At 40.0% G+C, this 24541-nt stretch overlaps 1 protein-coding gene and 1 non-coding gene across 2 annotated transcripts in view; both read right to left on the bottom strand.

Annotated features, from left to right (window-relative positions):
- Positions 1 to 1665: 1665 nt before the first annotated feature.
- Positions 1666 to 1737, bottom strand: trnap-agg. The gene has a single exon. It is a non-coding gene; the product is annotated as a tRNA-Pro (tRNA).
- A 545-nt stretch (positions 1738 to 2282) lies between these two features.
- The window catches only part of ptdss2 (phosphatidylserine synthase 2), a 28261-nt gene continuing 6002 nt past the window's right edge, over positions 2283 to 24541 (bottom strand). Inside the window, exons 3-13 of the mRNA XM_034149457.1 lie at positions 22615 to 22716; positions 18488 to 18570; positions 16387 to 16454; positions 14674 to 14808; positions 12973 to 13023; positions 12182 to 12295; positions 11218 to 11336; positions 10814 to 10928; positions 9746 to 9891; positions 7674 to 7859; positions 2283 to 5281 (exon numbers count right to left, since the gene is read on the bottom strand). Of these exons, the coding sequence (XP_034005348.1) occupies positions 5128 to 5281; positions 7674 to 7859; positions 9746 to 9891; positions 10814 to 10928; positions 11218 to 11336; positions 12182 to 12295; positions 12973 to 13023; positions 14674 to 14808; positions 16387 to 16454; positions 18488 to 18570; positions 22615 to 22716 (1273 nt within the window). The 3' untranslated portion in view covers positions 2283 to 5127. The remainder of the gene's footprint in view (positions 5282 to 7673; positions 7860 to 9745; positions 9892 to 10813; positions 10929 to 11217; positions 11337 to 12181; positions 12296 to 12972; positions 13024 to 14673; positions 14809 to 16386; positions 16455 to 18487; positions 18571 to 22614; positions 22717 to 24541) is intronic.

Genomic DNA, 24541 nt, shown 5'->3' with positions numbered 1-24541 from the left:
TGTGACAGTGCACTGCAACATATTTGATCTAATTAATTTTGGTCTCATTTATTTGTATTTATCATATTTATATATGTTTAGTAGCTTGTGGAAGTGCGCTCCAAAATATTTGTTGATCTTGTTTATTGGTATTTATTATTTTGATATTTATTTAAATGTATCATTTATTTTTGTATTGGTTTTTCAGTTGAATTATACGTTCAGGGTAATCAACAGTTAAAAAGATACTGTTCAAATTATTATTTGTATTTGTTTTAAAGTTCAATAAATGGATTTTTTCAAAGTCAATGAATAATCGTATTTAATAATCGTGATATCAATTATTGACCCAAATAATCGTGATTATGATTTTTGCCATAATCGCACAGCCCTAGAAATAACTGAGATTTATCGGAAAAAAATACATATATTTACGACTTCATTTTTACTTTAGTTTGGTTCAGAATAATTTCTTAATTAATCCTCACCTCCTCTAGTGGGGCATGCTCCCCCGGGAAGATTTGTTTTTAAATATTGAAGTTAAAAGCATCAATCTGGTGCACTTTGAGAGCAACATGAAGAGATCTATGGATACATCTCTCAACACCCATATGAAACAGAACTGTACACAGATGTTCTTTTTCTTTATAGATATTTTACAAATCACAAATTACTGTCATATAGTATTTCATAACTGTTTTTCATTTATTCTCATAAATGGTGACCAAACCGTTTGAGACCCACTGAGATAACTAGACTAAAGTTAACTATCTAAACACTCAGAGAGTCCCTTACCTCACTGAGCTGTAGTTATCTCTCTCAGTCTGACAGGAGAGAGCTCTCCCTCTCCTTGTTTTAGAAACAGCTTCTAATATCCGTTAGCGCAGCTAGCTAACCAGATGCTAACAACAACAATGCAAATAGTGAGTTTGGTAGAAATATACTGTATAATATTATAGTAAAGTTATTGAAGGTGATGCCATATTTATTGAAGATTTTACATTATAAATATTCCCCAATATTATTCAGAAGCATATTCTTCAAAACTCCTTGTTGTAGTATGACCAACAGAAAACTATTGATGTGTGTAGTGAGTTTGGTAGAAATATACTGTATAATAGTAAAGTTATTGAAGGTGATGCCATATTTATTGAAGATTTTACATTATAAATATTCCCCAAAATTATTCAAAAGCACATTCTTCCAAATTCCTTGCTGTAGTATGACCAACAGGAGACTATTGATGAGTGTAGTGAGTTTGGTAGTAATAGCTGTATAATAGTGATTTAATATTATTGTATTCTCTTTTTTCGGAGTTGCACTTTGCAGACGGTCCCTGAGCACTCGTTTCTTGTCCGGCTGCGGATAGAGACCAATGTAATGTGCCCAGCACGGAGGACGGCGCGTATTGGCTTTTTTTGATCAAAATGTGATTGTAGTTCGTTGTCAACCTTACCACGGTACTTGGGAGACGTCATTTGTGTGGCGTGAGTGCGTGAGATATGGGTTAATTGCGTGACTCTCACGCTAAATGCGTGAGGGTTGGCAGCTAGAGGTGCAGGATAAACAGGTGGGTTATCAGTCTGAGATGGAAGATTAGATGATTCTCTGCTATTCTGATATGAGCGATTGCATTTATATGCTTTTTTTACTAAATTAATGCTGTGAAGAATTAAACCTAAAGTTGGGCTCGTCCGGGATTTGAACCCGGGACCTCTCGCACCCTAAGCGAGAATCATACCCCTAGACCAACGAACCATATGCAATTTTAACTGCAGACGCTATACAATACAATAAATAAACATGACTTAGTACGAACCCGTTTACAGGCCGTTCAGAATCAGAAACAGGTTTATTGCCAAGTAGGAATTTGGCAAAAAAACACTGCTTAATGTAACATGTCAATAAAAGCCTTTGACACTTGTGTGAAATGCTTAAAATTATACTTCATTATAAAACGGACAAGTCAAATCAAACAATCTGATTGATTCTTAGCCGTGGTATACTGAGCGTATACCACGGGTATAATAGTTACTTTTCACAAGTCAGTATCCCTCCGCGTCTGAGAAAAACTGTATACAGTTGGGCTGAAAAGCAAACTGCCTGCATCGGGCCGAACCACGCCCCTTAGCTGTGATATGAGCACCACGGCCTGTCGTGAGCTATTGCTTAAGTATACCATAGTAACATCTGACAGAAAGATCTAAAAACACTGAAGCAGTCATTCTCTAAACGTTCGGCCACGCGGCTGTAAACTCACATTTCCTTATTTGTGATTTTTAAGAAAACAAGCTAAATCCATGCAGGTTTTCAGTGGATTTTATTGAAAACATTATAAAAGTATGTGGTGCAGCAGCATATTGTCAGTTATTATGATCTTTAACATGTTCAAATGTACACAAACCAAGTTGAAAAAATTGCTTTTACAGCAAGTTGCGAATGATCGTTACCATGGAGACAAGAACACATTGAAGTCAGAGCAGTAACAAATAACGTACCGCCCCCGCGTGGCTGCAGGTGGAACTACACGGAACCCTAAAAGACATTTAAGGAAAAGGGTCCTTTTGGGGACGGGGGGGGGGGGACGGTGGGGAAAAACAGTTTATATTCAGTTCCATAACTCATAAATGCAATTCAGATTCTGAAATCAATCATTTGTGATGTGCACATTCTTGGGTTGGTTTAAGTCTTTAGAGATTTCAATTAAAAACATCTACCAATCCAAGGCATGGACACTGACATTGAACCCCCATGTAATTTAAAGGAATAAAGGGGAATAAAGTAAACTTCTACAAAGTTCACAAGCAACTGAATCAGCACAGCACGGGAGGACAGACTTTGACCTTTCAGCTAAACATTGTTTTTAGGGTTTCACATTTGCACAGCAATCTCTGTATTCAAAAGAAAGAGGGGAAACATTTACAGACGGGATGAGAATGAAGAACTTTTAGTTTAGTGTTTATGGTGAAATAAACTGAAATATGATGAGGTCTCACTTGGAAAGCAGATTCAGCTGGGTTACATTCAAAAGAAAATGACTTCAGGGTCATTAAACATCAGTCCAGTTTACAGGAGGACCATTTGGGGCGATCGTCAATGCTTTGTCTGCAGCTATGAAGCCACTGGGACAGGACGAGTGACACACCTTCACATTTACAGCTGATTCTCTGAACTTCAGACTAAAGCTTTCTGAGTGACATACTGTATAGGGAACAATATTTGAGGTCTGACTACAGTGTATTTTTCATAGCATTACGAAAAGCTCAGATCATCTGACTAAGGCTGCATCTAACTATTTTAATGAATCTGTTGGTTTTATTTTTCGCCAACAGATTTTCTTTTCTTCTTCCTATAGATGGGCAGAAAACATTATATTGGTATTTTCTGTTTCTAAATCATGGTTTTGTTTGACCAATTGTCCAATACACAAAGATACTCAGTTCACGTAAGAGAAGCAGCAGCACTGGAGAAGCTGCTAAAGAAGAATGCTTGGCTTTTTGTTTGAAAATAAATCACAGAAACAATCCACCGTGAAAACAAGATTCATATACAGTCGACTAATACATCCTTATGTTCTATGTAACTGACAAAAAAATCAACAAATACTGAGACAATTACACATTTTCAGACAGTTTAAGTTCCAATTTTGACAAAAGTAAATATGTTCTTTTGAATGGTCTGACCCCTAGAAGGTTCCTTTTTTAACGTAAAAATGGCTGACAGGATCCCGGGTGCTCTGGGACTGCTTTAGTTGAAATGTAGAGGAATCTGAAAGAGATTTATCAGCTGTTTAAGTGGCTCGGGTGGGTCTGAGTGGCATTTATGGCTTTATCAAGAACAGGATCTAAGCTTTGGCTTGTATACAATACACACCAAAACACAGCTTAACCGCTTTCATTTAGTTTCAGCCACAACAGCACATGCTCTAAATGAAGGGTTAATTAAAAATCCATTTGGCATTAACCTAATCAGATGTTAAGTGTACGTTCTGATGTGCCTGAACGAGCGTTAGTCTTGTTACAGTGGAGAGATCTCTGCCATGTGTGCCGAGCCAACATGAGTCCATCAGACAGGATTAATGCTTCCTATCAGTGTGATTGTCATGGATTTGTTTATTTAGAGTGCTGCATTTCTTTAAAACGAGGAACTTCTATAAGGAATCTATTATGGTAACAGTAGTGATAACAAAGGAACTACAAAAATACTCAAACTATACCCCATAAATCATGTATAATCAGCAGTTAAATAACTACAATATGGTACACCTTGATTTTATTTGTTATATTCTATTAAAGAAGGCTTCGGCCAGTTCTCTCTCCTCTCTCGTCAGACTGAGCGAGGACCGCCCCGCGTTCACAAGCACCTCGAGGCTTTGTTTCCAGGAATGAGTAAAGATGAAAAGATGATAGCGTCTCCCTCGTGTAAACAATGCATCAGGAGACCAAAACCTTCCGAAAGATAACTCGAAACCAAAAAATAAAGAGAACATTTTGTCAGTATTTACCGAGCTGGATTTGAACTGCTGCTTGGCATCATTATGGCCAATATTCCCGGTTGACACTGAACATCAGTAACCGTCACGTACAGAAAACTCTCCGAATACTCTCCTTTTTCTCACCTGCACCGATGCTACTGCGCACGACACACGGAACAAAGCGTATTTACAGTGGCGGACATTTTCTAACACTCACCTCTTGTATTCTAAAAGTGTGCAGCTGAGAAAAGGGATTACGATTGGTCACAAATCTACATTATATACTTCCCTCGGCCACCTCCTTCTCTCTTTGATTCAGCTTTTTCCTAAGTGTATAAATAATACACTAACTTGTGTATAATTCCCTCAAATGCAGTTAAAAAAATAGAATGAGGTAAATCCCTGTAGTAAGACAATAACTAGACGATGCATCGACATCAAAGCACCCCCCCCCCCCCCCCTCGTTGCCTCTGTTGAACGACTGCTTGGTTCATGTAGGCACAAATAAAGTCTACTCAGCACGTGTCCATCAGTTTGCCTCTACATGTTTCTTTGCGTCTGCTTCAGTTTTCTTGTTTCTCTCTCCCACCGAACCTCGAACGTTCTCCTTCAGTTGCTGCTGACCGACGCTCAGGACTCGTCCCCCCCCCCCATCCGCCCCCCACTCCACCGCTTCAGGATTTTCTCTGCCGTACCGTCTCCGAGCTGCCGTTCAGTTTGCTGCGTCCAGAAGGGGTGGAGGGGTTGCCGTTGCCGAGGGAGCGGTCTCGGTCCGAGGGGGATTCCTGTTTGCGTCGGCGGGTCTCTTTGTAACGGAGCGTGATGTCACTGTGAGAAGATGGAAGAAAAGAAGAAAGGCTATCAGGAAAAACACCATCTCAATGTGTTTTCTCATAGAAGGCCATTTAAAAAAGTTTTCTGTGGTTTTCTAAATAGGCACCCATCCATCGTGTGGGGGAATAATATTTGTTTAAACCTTACCACAACAGCACTTAAACAATGATACTTATATTTTGGAATTTTCTGCAGGGGAGGAATCTGTTTTCAGTGTGTTTCAGTGCTTATATGCTGTAATAACCCCCATCGACAAAAAGGATTTTCAGGTGTTATTAAAATGCCAGGAAAGGCTGATAAGTGTAGCAATTTGTTTTGTTGATATAAGGCATTTAATTTCCTTTGAAACAGGAGTTAGGTTGGTTGGCGTAACAGGATGTGGGCCAAACTGCAGATTAATTTACTTAAATAAAGATTCACGATGATAATTAACTTTACCCATCGTTGTTCCACTAATAAATATGCAAAGAACATGTTATTTGTTGAAACGGTGCTCTGATACTGCGGCTAAGTTTACTTTATTCTAAGGTAATGATAAACAATTGCTATATATATATATATATATATATATATATATATATATATATATATATATAAATAAATAAAACAAAACATTACATGTATTTGCAAATACAATTTCACCCAGGTCTGTGTAACTTGAACACAGCATGCTTTAGTGTCTGTGGTCGTGATGCACTGTACTGATAGGCTGGAAGAGGTGCACCATGGGAAGTGAGGGACAGATCTATTGGCATGCTGACTGGCACTCTGTGTGTGTGTGCGTGTGCGTGTGCGTGTGCGTGTGCGTGTGCGTGTGTGTGGGGGTGTACAGTGTGTGTGTGTGTGGGGGTGTACAGTGTGTGTGTGTATAGTGTGTACAGTGTGTGTGTGTGTGTGTGTGTTAGCTGTGCAAACACTTTTTTTTTTTTTTCATTCAATGAGCCTTTGTGTCTCCTGTCTACAATTCTCTATTACTGATTGAACTGCAGCTGAGAATAAAAGGATGTGAAGGGAAATGCAAAAAATGAAGGTGATAAAATTCAGAGCACTTAAAGTACTTTAATGGCGCTTTTCCACTGCAGCACGTAGCACGGTTGGCCCGGCCCGCTTTTTTTTGCTTTTCCACTAGGGGTAGTTCCGGCTCAGGGCTACTTTTTCACCTTTTTTCTGGCCCTCCAAAATCGAGGTTCATACCGGGCCAACAACCGGGCTGAATATGCTAAACTAGTGACGTAAACACTCGACTGCTGAATGGTCAGAGAGAATCGCTGGCAAGGGGGCTACAACTACAACAAAATGAACATATTTTACCGTGATTTAATTGTAATACAAGTTTCAAAATGATGCCGAAGTAACAACATACTGATACCGGTCTGCAGACAGACGGCAGGCGAAAAACCTTTTAAAATGCGTGTTTTCTGAATGGAGATCGGCTAAGCTAACGTTGTATATGCTCCGTCCTCACTCACAACAACGGCCTACAGACATAAATAAACCAGCGACTGTACTCGCCATGACACAGGCAGTCTGTGGTTTGTACTCGTTTAACTTTTGTCTAGTTTCTGAACAGATAAGAGGAGCTGTGAGCTCTGAGTGCTAACAGCTAATGTTTTGGTTTTGTGGTTCACATTGAAGATGACGTCACTGCAGTTTTACGCAGCGTCTCTCCGCCCGCCGAACAGCCGATCGCCCCGCCTACACTGCGTTACTATAGTTACTACCCCAGTTGGTAACCTGTAATGGAAACGCAGCATAAAGTGAGCCTGGCCTACCAAGGCCTAACCATACCGTACTAAGCCGTGCTAGGTCCTGCAGTGGAAAAGCGCCATAAGAGTGTCATGTGGCAAAAGGAATCATGTGGAGTAATATTTCTGTTTTATAGAAGATCCTGATAATATTTATGAAATATTGTGTATTAAACAGGGAATAACATAAAATACAACACTGCCCTTGGAGGTAGAGCCTCTCTCATATACCTACCTCACTGGAACTCAACATAATTTCTGAGCATGAGCAGGAAGGGAAGAAGGGGGAGGCAGGAAGGGGGAGGCAGGAAGGGGGAGACAACAGATGAGAAGCTGAACATGCTGGGGGCAATGCTACCCTAATGACAGGAGGATCAATAATCAACAGAAGGAGAATCGAACCAAGAGTAACCTCAAATTGTCGCTGCATGAGGTCATGAGTATGACAATTCTCATATGAAGAAATGAATCTGTTTATTGTGATTCAATTGTACCCTTTTGAATGCAACAGTGAGAACAATTTCTTGTTATACTATTGCTGTATTTGAATTTCTTAATAAAATAGTATTCCCCTTTCTTATGTCTTTAAAGTATCTTTGTGCCTCCTTCCCCCCTGCCCTGTAACACCCCCCACTTCTTACCGGAAGAAAAACCTCCACAGGGTCCAGGTGAAGATGAGGAGGATCCCCAGGAACCAGCACTGCGTGATGAAGAAGGGGATGGGCAGCATGATGGTGTTGGGGTCGTATTTGACCACGATGAGGAACTCCGTCACTGTGATGGCCGCCACCAGCCACGCCTGCTGCCCCAGCTTCCTATGGAACTTCCTGTGGGGACAAAACAGACCGGTGTTTTAACTGTTTATAGGTAAGCTTGTGATATAAACCACACCAAATACACATGTGACCTGCTCCATCGAAATCAGTCGCATTGACCCGAAGACACATTTTGAGTCGTATACACTGTTGGAAAGAGGAGATTCCTAGCTTTCAGGATTGTTATTGTACTCCAAATATTAAGCAAAATATGTCACATTATATAATGACTGTCACCGAGTCATCATTTTGAGAAGGAGGGAAGATATTTCCGTTTGTATTACTGGTCTGGGGGAAGCTCGCGAGTGTATACGCGTGTGTGTTTGTGTATTTTTGCGTTTGTGTGTATTGTGTTTGTTTCCCGGGGAAAACACTCACGAGAAACACCAGCTGTTGTTATGCCTGCTGTGACGTTAAGTTACTCCGTTCTCCGCTTGTAATTATGCCGTCACAAGCTTCAAAGTTGTATTTATCATCTGAATTTGCCGAAACAAGTTTAATATTCTGAAAGCCAAGACTTTGTTTAATTGAAATCAGATGAAAACAAACTGTAACGGACCCTGCCGTGTTATCTATGATTACTATACGCCTTACATTCATAATGTCAGCGGGAGGGAGGGGGAGCAGCGCTGCGGAACAGCAGAGAGGCGAGTGAGAGGTGTCATCTTCCCTTTACAAGCTTCAAACATGTATTTATCGTGTGATTTTGGAAATAAAAGTTTCATATTCTGAAAGCAAAGACTTTGTTTGTTTAAAATTAAACAAAACACCCGAACCCCGAAAAACTATTTTTTTACGCAAATCCACGTTTATTTTGAAATGAGCCGTTGACTGATTTCGATAGAGCGGGTCACATATTAAGATTACATCATAGTGAGTATGAAAGAAGACACCTGCATAAAGAGCTTTCTACACACAATAAACTATATACATGGAACATAAATAGCTACTATACTCCTAGAAGTTGCCTAAAAGCATTATATCTTTATAGTTTAGCTCATAAATTATTATTATGATCATCAGTTTCCACGACCCTTAAAATAACTCATAAACCTGATAAAATAATAGTATCCAACTTTAATATTGTTATTAAACTAAAGGTTGCATGCATAGTTAGTCCTTTACAAATAACTAAGCAGTGAGCTTTTAAAATAATGTACTTTCTGTACCTTTGCATCGCACACAGTTTGTTTAAACACCACAGATAAGCAAATGTACACAGTCTATGATAACTGTACATTTCCATAACACACAGCAGCCTATAACTCAACCCTGTCTCTAGGCTATGGTGAGTTGCCCTACCCTGTTTTCCGTGCATGGTATTCTATATAACACTCCTTATGGATTGCCAGTGTGTGTGGCAACTGGGAACTTTCAAAAATGATATTCTCCACTACAAGAAACGTTGTGAGTTATTGAATGCAATGCAGTTGTGTGAGCATATTTGTCAGACAAGCAGAAACTCCTGCTTTCTGTAGGCAGATGTGATAAGAAGCTCACACTATCAGTGAGGTGAACACTGCCTGCTGCTCTGAGGGTTTCTCAACACCCAGCTCACATAAAGTGAAAACTCATGCATCTATTAGCACTGAACTGCAATTTAAATGGCCTACAGTGTAGCTGACTTTACAGGACACTTCATGAGAAGGATCTGCACTTTTATTAAAAATCTTAAACTATTCATTCACTTATTAAAAGTGAAAGCCAGCAAGTTTTCCTTATGCAACAGATCCTGTTATGGATCAGTAATGCAGACACTTTGTGAATGTACTCTTTCTATATGAGGGGTTGAGTTGAGCTACTTTCCATTAAACATATAGAAATGCAGAATTGCCCCTTGGTTGGGAATGTATGTGATCAACCGATGAACATAATCAAACCCTTCAACTGCTACTCACGGGTCATCCATGAAGTCGTAGATCTCCCTCATGGCTACTCCTCCTACGTTGACGAAAAAGACGAGGCGGAGCAGCACCAGGTAGTGCTCCGGAGGCATCCACAGCACGAACTTCAGGTAGAAAGTGTTCAGCTCCGCCAGGAGGAACTGGGAGAGAGAGGAGATAAAAGGAGGGGTCTTCATTTAGGATCACTGACAAGAGGATAATAGAAGAGAAGCTAGTAGGACACCACGCATGCCCTGCGTTAACTATGTCAACATTTGTGGGTAGTGACTCATGTTTTGATATATTCAAACACATTAATGACTATGCCTGATGTTGGGGAATAATTTGCTTAGGTATTCAACCTTTGACACAGTTCATCATTTTCCTCCTTTCACTGTCTCCTTTCCCACGGCATAGTTCTACGGCCTTGGGTATTGCTGCTATCTCTCTTAAGGAGGAGCAGCTTGGGCGCATTGTTGTTGCCAGCTTATGACCGAGCACAAGCTGACATGAGATAGTTTATTGTTCAGGGACATCTAGAAGCCCTTGTTTTTAGGAACGTAGGTTCCCTGGCGCACATTCTTTTCTATGGACGACAGCTCTAGTTAGATTCAGGGTCCATATTTGTTTAGTCTCGCTGATGAAGAATGTTGATTATTACACCCCGAACTAGTTAAAACCTTGAGCTACAGAAGAGTTCTTCAGAATTGATTGTGGCATCTCAACCGTGTGGTCAAACCGTGGCCCGTGACATGTCTTGTGAATTCTCCGGCCAAAGCTCCAAATAAACCGTCAGTGTTTGCCATCAAAGCTCCAGCTCTCCTCGTGTCTCTCTGAGTCCTGACTCCAATTGCTTCAGAAGTTTCCCCCACACCTGACATCATAAGTGCATCAACTCATACTTTCTAAAAAGTAAAAAGTCATGACAAATGCAGAATGCGTGAAGCTAAATAGCTTCAGGAAAAACCTGAGCACAAGTGATGTCGCAGAAAGCATATTGTATAACCTATCAAAGTTTTATTATCATTGGTTTCCATTTTGACAAAAAGTACCATTGTTTATTTTGATAAGGATAATTCTTACCATAAAGATAATTCCTAACACGGCGAGCCAGCGACGAAGGTTTGAAGCAGGCTTCCACTCAAACTTCACCCAGCTGTACGGAGTGAACTGGAAAGCTATGCGCTTTATCTTTCCCCTTGGAGAGAAACAGTGGATCTAGTTAGAACACACACACATTTTTAACACAGCAATATTGGCACTAACTGTAATTAAAGGGGCTATACAAGCAAACTACTTCACAACGCTGTCAAAAACAATATCAATATCTTTAAATATTGAACCTCATGCCACATATCTGTCCCACAATAAGTGAGGAGGGTTAAAGAAATGAAAATGTCTTCTATAAGAGTAAAGTTAGTAGTAGGTAGATCACCCTGGAATAAACCACATTTTGCTTCAGAGAGTCAGCATGTGTTTATTCGTACTTGTATGTGGGGATATTCCACAGCCCCTGCCACTGGTAGGGCTTCATGGACAGCCAGCCTAGGGTCTTCATGCCGCAGTAGATCCCCAGGCCGTTACACACCAACACGTCCATGATCCACTAGAGAGAGATAAACAAAACAATAATAAAGGGTCAAACCAGAATTACCACCTTGCAGCTCTACTCTTCCACCAACTGTCATATTGTCATCACTTTGTCAGTTATCCTATCAGACATTTTTATGAAGTTGTCATGTGAAGCCTATACATTATTGAGTTATAGCCAAGAGCTGTGTTCTGTGAGGTTAAGTTGACCTTGAACAAATTGAAACGCCTCTGGTCTTGGCAGATGGCTGACGGGTCTAGTAACACTCCAATGTATTCCACCTACACGAGTTTGTTGGATCAGATATCATCTGAGGACTGTGTTGGTGTTTACAGATCTGCCTGACTCTCCTATTTAGTTCTGAGCTAGGAGGGTCAAATGATACTTTAGCATTCCTTAAACACTATAGTGGTGGTCTAATGGATAGTGAGGTGGGCTGAAGATCGGAAGGTTGTGAGTTCACAACCACCACTAGTGTGCCCTTGAGTAAGGCACTTAGCCCTCAGTTACTCCAGGGAGAATGTCCCTGTAATTGGTCATTGTAAGTCGCTTTGGATAAAAGCGTCAGCTAAATGAAATGTAATGTAATAGTGTTTGGTGAGTGAGAAAACACAAACATAGTTGCAGACAGAGCAAGTGTTCCACTGCAAATCAATTTCATGCAAGCAGGTTTTTGTCGTTAACTCAACTACAGTTATACTACATTTTGCATAAGTCTGTTCACACCCACAAGCTTTGTCTTTTCTCACTGTGACCTCCATCTAATGTAGACTCAGTGTATTCACAGTGAACTCCATGCTGAGGCACACCTGTAGACTCTTAGGTATGCACAGAGGAAGAGCGGTAATATTTGTACTTGCATGATCCCACCAGCACTCTGAGAAGTTCGGCAGTTGGTGCTCCAGGCTGTATTCCAGGAACTCAAACATGACACTGATTATCATACACATCCACCAGTCCCGGATCACCAGAGTCTGAGGGAGAGAGGAGGAAGTTAGTAGGAGGAGGTGAATGGTGGGCAGTGGGAGGAGGAGGTCAGCATGATACCTTAAAAATAACATTATTCCTTGCTGCAAATGCAAACCAGCATACCAGTGCTGTCAGTCTGTGACATACAAGAGCAGGATAAAGAAAACACTGATCCGAGTTGCGAAGTAGATTTTCTTTTTAACATATAGAAAAAAATCTGTATATATATTTTTGTCATATTGATATTGTACTTTTTTTAGATATTAATATTTATTGTTAACATATATATTTTTTTATTGTATAATAGTTTTACAGGTTGTTTTCTTATATTTTCTCTCCAACTCTTTTTACGTAAGCGCCATTATACACCAAAGCAAAATCCTTGTATTTGTAACCCTACTTGGCAATCAAACTGATTCTTATTATACTAAGATTTTTTAAATGTAACAAATGTGTTGGTATTTAAGGATTTAAGTGATCATTATTTTAGTGAGTCAGATTTATGAAAATCACTTGCTTTAAATGTATTTTAATGTATTTTCTGCTAAGAAATCATTTCCATTCCCTTGCTAAAAAACTCAATCAAGCTCTTCTAATGTTGTTTAGTTTCATCAGTTGAAGATGGTGATCTTTGGACAATAACAGTATATTTGAGATGAGTCTTCTCCACACACACACACACCTTGATATACCATCCCAGGAAGTGAGCTGGAACGAAGCCGTCTATCTTGTCCTGTAGAGACAAACCAACAGTTTATTTAACAAGTTCTCTTCACCAAAAGTGTCAACTACTTTTATCATGTTCAAATCTGTCCTGAGAATCAATAAAACATGTTTCACTGTTATCTGATATTTTATAGCACAAACAATTGATCATTAAAACAACAGATCAACCAATAACAACAGTAATCATTAGTTGCCGTCCTACTCTCTCTGTTATAATGAGTAGGACATCTAGGTCACATTGGTAGTAACCAGACATGAGCACAGTGAGCTCTGGGTCACTGAGCAGCTCATACCTTAGCTGGGCATCATAAAACACAGAAATGGAATAAAATGCCTCCAAAACCAATGTGTTTTTAAACAGCATAGCTCAACTACATTGAATTACTGTGCAGAGAGAAATGCTGTCCATAGTTTTTCTTAACCTATCAGTCCAAATGTGTCTAATATTCAAAATAAATTAAGTTTATTCAAAATACGTGGTCATAATTCGACAGTTTTAAAAGGTTATTGACATAAGCTGGCTGTAATTCAGTGCAGGATGTGGTGAGTTTGACCCACTCTCAAGGACTGAAATCAGGCCAACAGTAGAGGCGGGGGTGGGGGATCATCGTGGCAGCGGCCCCCAGGGGGGAAGAAGGCCTGGGTCTATAATCTGCACCAGACACAAGCCTCTGGAGCCAGCCAGCACAATAACTATGGGTTTGTGCATGTGTGTAAGAGAGAAACAGGGAGAAAGCAAAAGGAGACAGAGACAGGGAGGGAGAACTAGTGTCAAACGGGAAGAGGAGGAGGAGAATGAGTGTGTGAAGGGATGAGGGAAAGAAACAGACTAGTTTAGGCTGCCTCACTACCAGAGGTCATCAAGGTCATTTCCTTATGAGTAATAATAAAGGGCAAAAGGTAGCTAAATATATATAACAAGACCAATCCAAATAAGTGGCCGGTTAGAGTTTTAAATACTCATTAATGGCACTGCAAATGTTAAAGGTCCCCTATTATACTGTTTTTCATCAATATATTATAGGTCTCAGATATATACAAAACATGTCTCTGAAGTGTTTGGCTCCAAACACCAAACAGATCATTGCAGCATCCCATAATCCCCTCTGTTTCAGCCCTGTTTCAAAAGTGCTGATTCTCTGTCTGTTACTTTAGATGAAAATAAGGAGCCCCTCCCCACGCCCCTCTGAGAGATATTTGGTTAAAAAGAACACAATGGTGCTCTAGGAGGAGATTCAGGTGATAAGGGGGGGGGGGTTACCTTGGTTGGTGATTGGCTAATGGTTACACAAGCCAAAAAATCGTTATGACATCATAAAGTGGCCAAAATCTGATCAGCTCATTTTCAGACAGGTTTTTATATAAATGGATCAGGACAAAAAGAGAGAGAATCTTTTTTCCTGAAACTTTCAGAATCTCTTTCCACAGAGGGGACACATGGTTATGTATAAAAGACATGAAAAAGTGGATTTTGCATAATAGGTGACCTTTAAATATGTGTCAAACTGAAAGCTTTTACCCACATGTTCACTCACACATGAGTCACACCATCTTTATTACTGAAAAAAAGACATCAGGTGCATTGGTTACATATTTAAAAGTACCTTAAGGTCTTCCCTGGATAATAAATGTCACATTTACATTTAAATAGTCTTACCCAGATGTTGTGGAAGGGGTCTGTGGTGTTGCCCGGGTCGTACATGAGGCAGTTTCCTCCATAGTCGCGCTCCGGCAGCGGGACCCCCAGCTTGGGGTCGATGTACTTCATGAACTGTCGTCCATCGTGCACCGTCTGGGGGACAATGTGAGGAGGATTATGGAAAGTGTCAGCAATTATGTTACCTGAAATTTAGCTTTCATAAAAACAGAGCCAAATTGAGACCGATTGTCGTCATTGAATATTATAAAAGAAACTGAGATATATAGAAATAATTATAGTATTAGAAGCTCAAGGTCTACTGAAACAAGTGCAAATCATTTAGCAAATATACTACAGAAATAACTATAGAATAAGTTCTCACTGTATATCCCTTCTACAGTGTTGTACAAAATTGGAAAACATTATTAAACCTCTTCAATATGCTTACATTTAAATCAACACGTCCTTTTAAATAAATGCTTTTATAAATGATACTTCTTTGTCGTACATCATTACAGTTTTTACAAGAGGATTTCATAATGCTAGACTTTTAATTTCCCTAGCATGAGTGAAGAAAGTAGATGGCTTGAATATATTAACAGTTTTAACAATATCCAGACACACACTTCTTTTAAGTATTACCATGTTAAGGTTCTGGCTCAGTGACATTTTAATTTAACTGGAAAAGTGCAAAGAGGCTTCCACATGTGGGATGACGCCAGCAGAAAAAGTAGCACATTGGAGAAGACCTTTTAACCAAATCCTCTATCTGGGCCAGTGTGAAGTCCTGGCTTAAAGATATACAGTATATGAACTCTGCCTCATAAGAGCAGGATTGAGGATCTTCTCTTTGGCTAGTGGACACAAATCCTTGATTTAAAAAACAAAAGTTAAAGTGGACCTATCATGCTATTTTTAGGCAATAGCATAGGTCTCAGATATATAAAAATATATAAAAAACATGTCTATGAAGTGTTTTGCACAAAATACCAAACAGATCACCCATTCTAGCCATGCCTCATATCCCTCTATTTCACTTCCTGTTTCAAAAGTGCTGATTTGGGGTATAAAGCTTTAAAAAAATAAAAAAGGAGGGGTCTGAGCTCATGCGGGACCCGGCAGCTACTGTCTAAACTAAATACTGCGGTGATGAAACGCCATATCATGGATTATCAAGGATTATTTCTGAAACAGTATGGAGCTCAAAGGCTTTCTCTCTTGCCGGTTATACCACAAGGTGAGTTCCTTTTTATTTCCTGCTTCTTCACACACATGCTCTCCAGTACAGGTTAGCTCTGAGTGTTAGCGATGCTAATGTAAACATGCACCGACCATATTACGTCCAAAACAGTCGGGCATTGTGTCTGATAGGGCCGTGGGTGTAAAGCCAGCCTACATTTCAGATATTACGTCATATCGGACGCAAATCTGGATCAGCTCCGTTGTAGCCCCGTTTTTAGAGATTTGGGTACGGAGGAAAAGAGAGAGGGTTTTATTTTCTGACGCTGCGTGAGTTCCCCGACACACCGGGGACACATATTTATGTATAAAACACATCAAAAAGTGCATTTTGCATGATAGGTCCCCTTTAAATGTGAATGTCCACAAAGTTAAAATAAAATAACTTGTACTGCCTTGTTCTGGGGGCAGACACTACGTCACAAATAAGGTCCAGTAGAACATGTACATTCTGAGAATAGGTTTCAGCTTTCATATCACCAGCACACCAACCTGGAAGAGGATGAAGATGAGGAACAGCTCGTAGACGACAGAGACACACAGCCAGAACCTCCAGTATGCTACAGAGAGAAAGAAAAGGGGTGAGAGTTTCAGCAAGCTACTCACGACAATGTAACAATTAAACATGTTGGATGTCATCTGTGAATTGATAACTTAAGTTTGAGTTTCTCTGAAGATTTAGGGTGGCAGATAAAAGATTATTAACATGTTATATAGTCTGAATGTTATCTGAGAGATGCATTTAAAAAGGGGCCTTATTGTGCTTTTGGGGGTTTTCCCTTTCCTGTAGTGTGTTATGTAGGTTTTTGTGCATCTAAAAGGCTAAAATCCCAAAGTTCCCTCCAGAGGGAGTTTCTCTCTCACACTCCACACATGGCTGTGTGTATAAGTGCCAAATTAACTTGTGATTCTAAGATGTGCTGATTTAAATACTTCTTCATTATTAAAATCCCTGAATCCCCCTGAATAATAGCTTCATTTTGTTCCTAATAAATACTTCACAGAGTGTTTCTTCTATCCCCAAGGAGACAGTTGAATCCAATAACATTTGAGTACCACAGTCAGAGGGATTGCAACAGAGAATCTGGCTTCCTTTAAAGTTCACTTGTGAAAGGACTATTAATGGATGTAATTAAAGCCCACAGCTATCATAGCCAACCCATAATACATGACCTACAAAAGGATTAAATTACAATGTCATTATTCTACAGTAGTCATTTCTTGTGTATCGATGTGTGGGCTGTTACACTCCCAGCAGGTGATCCACCCGGAGTAGCAGGGTGTAAATCTTAAAGTCCCTCTGGAGCTTCAGCAGAACAGCACCGAGGTGAAAAACAACCCAACCTACTTGGCTGGCTCGCAGGTCAGGGAGCATGACTCAGTCCCTCCACACACACAGAAACAAAAAACCCTTCTGTTTACCAAAAGGGAGGGGGGACGAGGGCAGAAGTAAGGCAACGACAACAGCCCAGATTCTTGCCGGGCTACTTCAACGAACAACATTCAGAGTGCGTCTCCATCTGACTTCCCCACCCTGCTATCTTCCTTCCTTATTTTCCCTCAGGAGCTATTGGGAAACATGTTGATGACCTAAATAACAAACTACTCTTGTGAACTGCACTTGTATAAATAGAAGCATCCCTTTATAGTTTAGCAGATTAAAAAAAAGGAGGTACATAGTGTCACAGTTTGAAAAAAACTCTCCAATCTAAAAAATGCTTTGACACATTATCCATGTCACCACCAATATTCACAAAAACTTTAAAACAACACTGATGCTCTCAAAACAAAGTTAAAATCAGCTGAAACACCTTGTAAATTGTAGTTTCATGTCCCTCTTTCTGCATTTCAGTTCACTGAACTCTTGGAGTAAGTGTTTATTAAGTGTGAGAATGCTCCATTAACACCATGTTAAAACTTAAGATATTGATTGAGCACTGAAGTCCTTGACTTATATTACTGCTCTAAGCCAGGAGAGACGTCAAAAAAATGTGATGAAGATGTTCATCAAGTGTGTTTCATTTCTTCTCTAGGGGATTCGGACCTGTCCTATGCCAGGAAAACACCCCCCCTTCTTGCATTTACTCAGATGTCTCCTTAATGTTACAATCACATTAAGCAAGCCATAGTGTGTATTGATTCCCAGCACTCAGAGGATCTTATCAGCCAACATGAGACTCTGAATTGTTGGTATTGATTTATTTAGAGGCAACTGCTCTTAGGTACCCCTCTACACAGGAAGGTAATGGAGTAACCGATAATACACACATCATAATGTCCGACAACACAGGGGCTTCTTTTGATAACAGCATGCCGTACAGTATACAGTTCTTGTTGATTACTGTAATGGCAGATGTATTTTCAATATGTCAGTTTGTAAATGTGTGTTTTATAGTTAAGAGGCTGTTAATAGATGGGTTTTGACCTTTCCCATTATGTAATTCATTCTTAATCTTGGCATGCCTTGCACCGTTCTGTATGTTGTTTAAAACTGAAGAATATTGTATTGGTGTAACTGAGATACATGTCATGAAGATGATTTAATAGTGCCATAAAACAGGGGTAAATCATGTTTGGACTGTGCCATTCTCACCTGGATGTGGTCTGGTGAAGGGCCCATCTTTCGCTTGCGTCACTCCAAAACAGAGAAACACCAGGATGCTTGCCACAATTCCTCTTCAGGGCCAAAACAAAGAAACACAAAAACATGCAATTCAAAATTGTGTTATACAATACTATATCAGGTAGGCGTGTGGTGCAGTGGGTTGTGCGTTGGTGTACAGATCAGGGGGTCACAGGTTCAAACCCCACTGCAGTCAGCATGTCGTTGTGTCCCTGGGCAAGACACTTCACCCCAAATTGCTCCTGTCCACATTGAGTATGTAAGTTGCTTTGGATAAAAGCGTCTAACAAGTGACATGTAATGTAATGTAATATCACTATTACTATGAACAAAACCAGCAACTGATTAACTAGAACACTGAAAAAACCCTGTTTTCTATTAACTGCTATGTATAAGTTTCCATACTGTAATGACCCAACTTAAAACTTGATTTTCACGTTCAAACATTGCCAAAAAGCATACATTTAAATGAATGTATTTAATAGATTTATCTGCCAGCATTACATTATAGTCAAAATAAATACATTGTGTAATGAATATAGGAAAAACACAATACTGTAAAGTTACAGGAAACATAGAACTTAGCTAGCCAGAGATATGCTGGAAAAGTGGCAATGAAGATGTAATACAATAAGAGAATCAAGAAGATAAAAAAAGATATTGTAGAACAGTGGATGGTGGCTTCTACTTTATATTTACCCTAAAAGTGATGTTGGAGCAGCTGATAACAGCGCAGACTATTAAAGGAACCCAGCTTTCTGTTCGAACTAAACTACATTTGCATTAAAGGTTGTAGATTATAAAAATGAATCTAAGGGATTATAATGACGATTTTGTCAACGTACTGTACAACTAGTTCTATGGGATCTGTTGAACAGATGTCTTTCTGTAGTGAAGAAGCTCTCGGGTATTTATCCTGACAAGCTGGACTGTGCTGACTGCAGCAAATCCCATTAAGAACCATCCCATAATCCCTCAATAACACCAACATACAAACAAACAACAAACTCCGTCACAAACACACTTATCATGTATGCAGTTTGCTTGTGCTTTTCATGCCTTATAAACGCCCACACAAAGAGAAGCTTTTGCTTAAAAGCTCATTTAAAATTCTGAAAGCTGTTCATTTCAAGCAACTTCCTCTTTCTTTTAGTTCACTTGAGGTCATTAAACAAAGACAGCTTTTTCTTGCATCAAGCAAAACTCTTATCAGAGCCAAGTTGTGTGTTGTTGGAAAAGAGAGAAACTCTGAAGGCTGTTATCAGACCAGCGTGAAAAATATGTAAACTCGTGACCGACATGATGAAGATGAGTTGCCGAAAGTAAACAAATTCAATCAGTTAAAAAAATATTTCTTTATGTTCAAATGTATGTGGGATGTTATCAATACCGCTCCAAATCGAGGCAATTCAAATTTGAAAAAATTGTTGAATTGTGATGTTACAACCAGACCCGGCGCCGTGGGAGGGCCAGGGAGATTTTTTTAAATTATAAATAAACTGTGAACTTTAATGCTACGATGTATGTGATGTCAGATAGTAATATAAGAGTAATAAATGAAAAACAGGTATGAAATACTATATGACAGTAAAACAAGAATACAGTTTAAAAGGAGAGTGATTTGTAAAATATCTATGAAGAAAAAGTAAATCTGTTTACAGTTCTGTTTCATATGGGTGTTGAGAGAGGTATCCATAGATCTCTTCATGTTGCTCTCAAAGTGCACCAGATTGATGCTTTTAACTTCAATATTAAAACAAAATCTTCCCGGGGGAGCATGTCCCCAGACCCCCCTAGAGGAGGTTAGGTCCACCCCCCACTTAAAGAAAATAGCACTTTACCCCTGCTTACACGTCACCTATATGCCGTGAGCTGATTATCGAGCCTTCATTGTAACAGTCGCGGGTGTACTGTGTATGTGCGTGGGGATTGTTGCAGTAGAAAATTCCACTGTAGCGACCGGTACCTTATGGCGCGTTTCCACTACACGGCCTCGCTCGGCCTCGCTCGGTATGGCTGGGCCTCGTTAGGACTGGCTCACTTATGGCGCATTTCCATTACAGTTTAGGAACTGGGGTAGTATCTATAGTAACGCAGTGTAGGCGGAGCCGTGACGTGATCTTCAGAGGACCCCAGAAAAACAACACAGCCGTTAGCTGTTAGCACTCAGAGCTCACAGCTCCTCATATCTGTTCAGAAACTAGACAAACGTTAAACAAGTACAAACCACAGACTGTCTGTGTCATGGCGAATACAGTCGCTGCTTTATTTATGTCTGTATAGGCCGTTGTTGTGAGTGTGGACGGTCGGAGCATATACTGCGTTAGCTTAGCCAATCTCCATTTAGAACACACGCATTTTAAAAGGTTTTCCCCTGCCGTCTGTCTGCAGACTTGACAAAGCATTAATTCATGGTTTTTACTAACCGGTATCAGTATGTTGTTACTTCGGCATCATTTTGAAACGTGTATTACAATTAAATCATGGTCAAATATGTCCATCTTGTTGTAGTTGTAGCCCCCTTGCCAGCGATGCTCTCTCTAGTTTAGCATACTCAGCCCGACTCAGCCTCGTTGTCTCTGGCCCTAGACCCGCGATTTTATGAGGCCAGAAAAACTGTGAATTAGGACCCGCCGGCCGGTACTAGGCCAAGTGGAAACGCAACCAAAGACGGGCCGCTGACGTCACAGCCCTCTTAAACCGTGCTCCGCGCTGTAGTGGAAACGCGCCATTAATGGGAAACCCTAAATGTTTGAGCACCCTCTATGAAACGTCAAGCTACCCCACAGCACCCCCAAAAGAAAATCTCTGGCGCCGCCACTGGCCGCGGCACATCACGGTTTTGTGTGCCCTCCCATGAAAATCATATGCCCTCTCTGTAGATTTGTTCTGGTGCCGGGTCTGGTTACAACACTATAGCCACTTCTTCTGTCCAAAATAGTTTTAATTTAACGCCATGCTGTTATTTTCTAGAAGAATCTTTGCATGACTTCAATTTTGCTGAACTTTAACACACAATTTGAGTCTGTATTCTGTAACCAATTGCACAACAACTTGAGGGTGGAGGGAACAGAGAGAAACAGTATGTTCAAAATAAAAAAAACAGCCAGCTAATTTGATAAAACACTGCGCAGTAGAATGAGAAGCAACAGCAGTACAGTTTTCCTCTTCATTTCATAACGTCACAAACAAAACCAGCCACTTTGCTCTTTTTGACTTCTGACACACTGAAGGGTAGACAGTGCAATACCTATGTTAGTTTAATGAAACAGTGACCTGATATCTCTGATATTCCTTTCCATGGCCACCAGGGTTTAGTTTTTCTGTGAAAAATGTGGCCTTGAAAGAGGGCCAGCTGGGTTCAAAGTGAGAGCTTCGGAGGAGGGGAGTGGTTCATTCTGCACCCCACCCACGTTGGTGTGGCTCTGGCTTCATCCCAAACGGTGCTAAACGTGAGATTAACATTGTGGTTCTTATTGGCTGGTTTTGTTATGGGACCTATTCATCAGGGTTTGAATCTGACATGATCCACAAAAGATTGACTAACACTCAAACTGTTGCCTTTGTACTGACATACAGTTATTTCAAATAAGAAAAAAGGAGTGGTGGTTAATGGCTGATTGAAATATTACAAAATGCAGATGGCGATTAGGTTAAAGCTATAATCTGGCATACACATATTTTCTTTCTTTAGATTCATGGATTTGTATGCATGGTCCTTAATCAATAAAGTTATATTGATAATAATAATAATAATATAATAAATGCAACCACATCCACATTTTTATTTATATGGATGTTTTTTACATTTATATGAAACTTTAAATATCTGTGCATTTATTTACATTGAGATTAATCCGACCCAATACAGGGAAGGGAAACAAATCCAAATGTAAACCCAGGATGACAAAACATTTAAAAGACAAAAATAAAGTTACATATTTTTGATGCTGATCACTAATAAAGTTTCCTCTCAAGATAAACTGCAGTCAAAATAATTATGTTTAACTTCAGTCCCATCAAAAGGCCTCAGTGGATGAGGTGGACTGTATGAGTGCAGCCGGATGTTCCTGCTGGGTTTTGGCGAGCCCACTGACCTCTTAGTGTTGTAGGCCGTGTCCTGGGGGGTCTCCTCCAACAGCGTGACATAGACCAGAGCGCAGGTCAGGATGAACAGCACCGTCACAGTGTGGGCTCGCCTGCAGAGACAGAAGGGACAGACAGAGGGATATTAATAACACGTGCCAAGAGGAAAAGCTGCTGGAGAGAAAAACACTGTCTGACAGTATTTGAGGTCACACAGGAAAACGAATAGCAATATTAAAGAGGACGTATAATGCTAATTTCAGGTATTCATAAAGTGTAGGCCCCTTAATACACTGTAACAATCAGAACAGATTGTTGAGCATTAAAAAAAAAAGGATTGTAAAGATCCTTAGCGTGAGTGTGGAAAATCTGTGTGTCTAATAACCAGAAGAATATATAATGAAGGAAGTCGAGATGAGAGAAAACAGATGTCTGGTCAGAAACTGGGTTACTTCAGCGGAAAATAGTTACAAAGAGGGTGTGTAGCAAACAAAATGGATTTTACGAGTCAGTTCAATGTTTTCTATCACTTAAATGGAGCAATAGATGTCAAAAAATAGTCTGGACTTCAGCAGGGTCTGTTAAACTTGCGGAAAATAAATTGTATTTGAACTTGAGTTTAAAAGCGAGTTGAGTTTTTATCACGTTGGCCATAAGCGTACATCTCCTATATCACCCGGTGGCAGGAAACAACCCTTAGCCTTAGCCGTACGACAGTTACACACTACAGAAAATCACAGATCATACATACATGCTGTAGCGGCCAAAATCATATAGAAATAAAACAGATAATTAACTTTAAATAATACAGCCGCTGAGGCACTAGTTAGCGGATCTTACGCAGGGCAATGATCATCCAAGTCCAGACAAGAACCTCCATTTGTGCATTTTATTCCAATAACAAAGTACAATGAACAGGTTTCCTATATCTCTTTTCCTTTAGCCTTTCCTATGTGTGGCTTGAAACACCCTGGTCTGGCTCCCACCTCCACCTGTCTCCAATATATACAATTACACCAGGTGCTCTAATCACCCAGTGTCCAAACATGCCTTCAAAATAAAAGCATAGAAACTACTTTAACTTATGACACCAACTAATAATACATTTACAATAAACAGCAAGAGAATAAATGTTAAACTATTAAATAATATAAAGAGATATATAGCTCCAACACATGCTATATGTGGGACGTATCTGAACTCAAGGGGCAACATTGTATTAGTCCACTAATTGATATGAGCCACAATCGGTATGTATATATAGTATGTAATGGACTACCCTAGGAATTCTCAAAAATAGAAATCGGGATAAGCCGTTGAATGGTCTTTGGCAGGCTGACAGGGACATGCAAAATACTGTATAGAGCAGTGGAGGAGTTATATTGATGTGTTATACTATACTTGGATGGATCGGACAGTATTTATCAGTGTCCAAGGTTGTGTTCAGGGTCGATTGAAGCCCTTCTGAACGTTTGACCTTGTGCCTGTTCTGTGTTTGTTTGCTCAGGGATCCCCAGCTGTTGAAAGCGCTCCATGCAGATCAGTTCAAACACCGACAGCAAACAGCATTGTGAGCCAGTGACCTGCCCATGAACCACAAAGCTCACTGAGCAATAAATAAACAACGGCCAGCAGTGTCAATTAACCTAATGAGATGACAAGTATCGGGCATTAATGAGTATTGCGACCAGTGCTGCTTTATGTAAAGACGATTATAAAGCAATTTGGCTTTGATTGCAGCAGCATGTTGCGGGTACAGAGCACATTCCCTCTAAATTGTTGCTGAACTAGTGTTTGGTCCCACTATACAGTATAACAAACACATATTCATTAAGCTACACATCTCTCTAACTCAACTTGTCGGTGTCTTCTTGTCGGAAAAGGGTAATGATTACAATAGTGTCAAACAGCGTTTCCGCCAGGGGGGCGTCTTGCCGT

Source organism: Trematomus bernacchii, unplaced genomic scaffold (genome assembly GCF_902827165.1).
Source record: "Trematomus bernacchii unplaced genomic scaffold, fTreBer1.1, whole genome shotgun sequence".
In the NCBI taxonomy this organism is placed as follows: Eukaryota; Metazoa; Chordata; class Actinopteri; order Perciformes; family Nototheniidae; genus Trematomus; species Trematomus bernacchii.
Note: the sequence above shows the minus strand (reverse complement) of the source record. Positions and strands in the feature narration are given on the sequence as shown.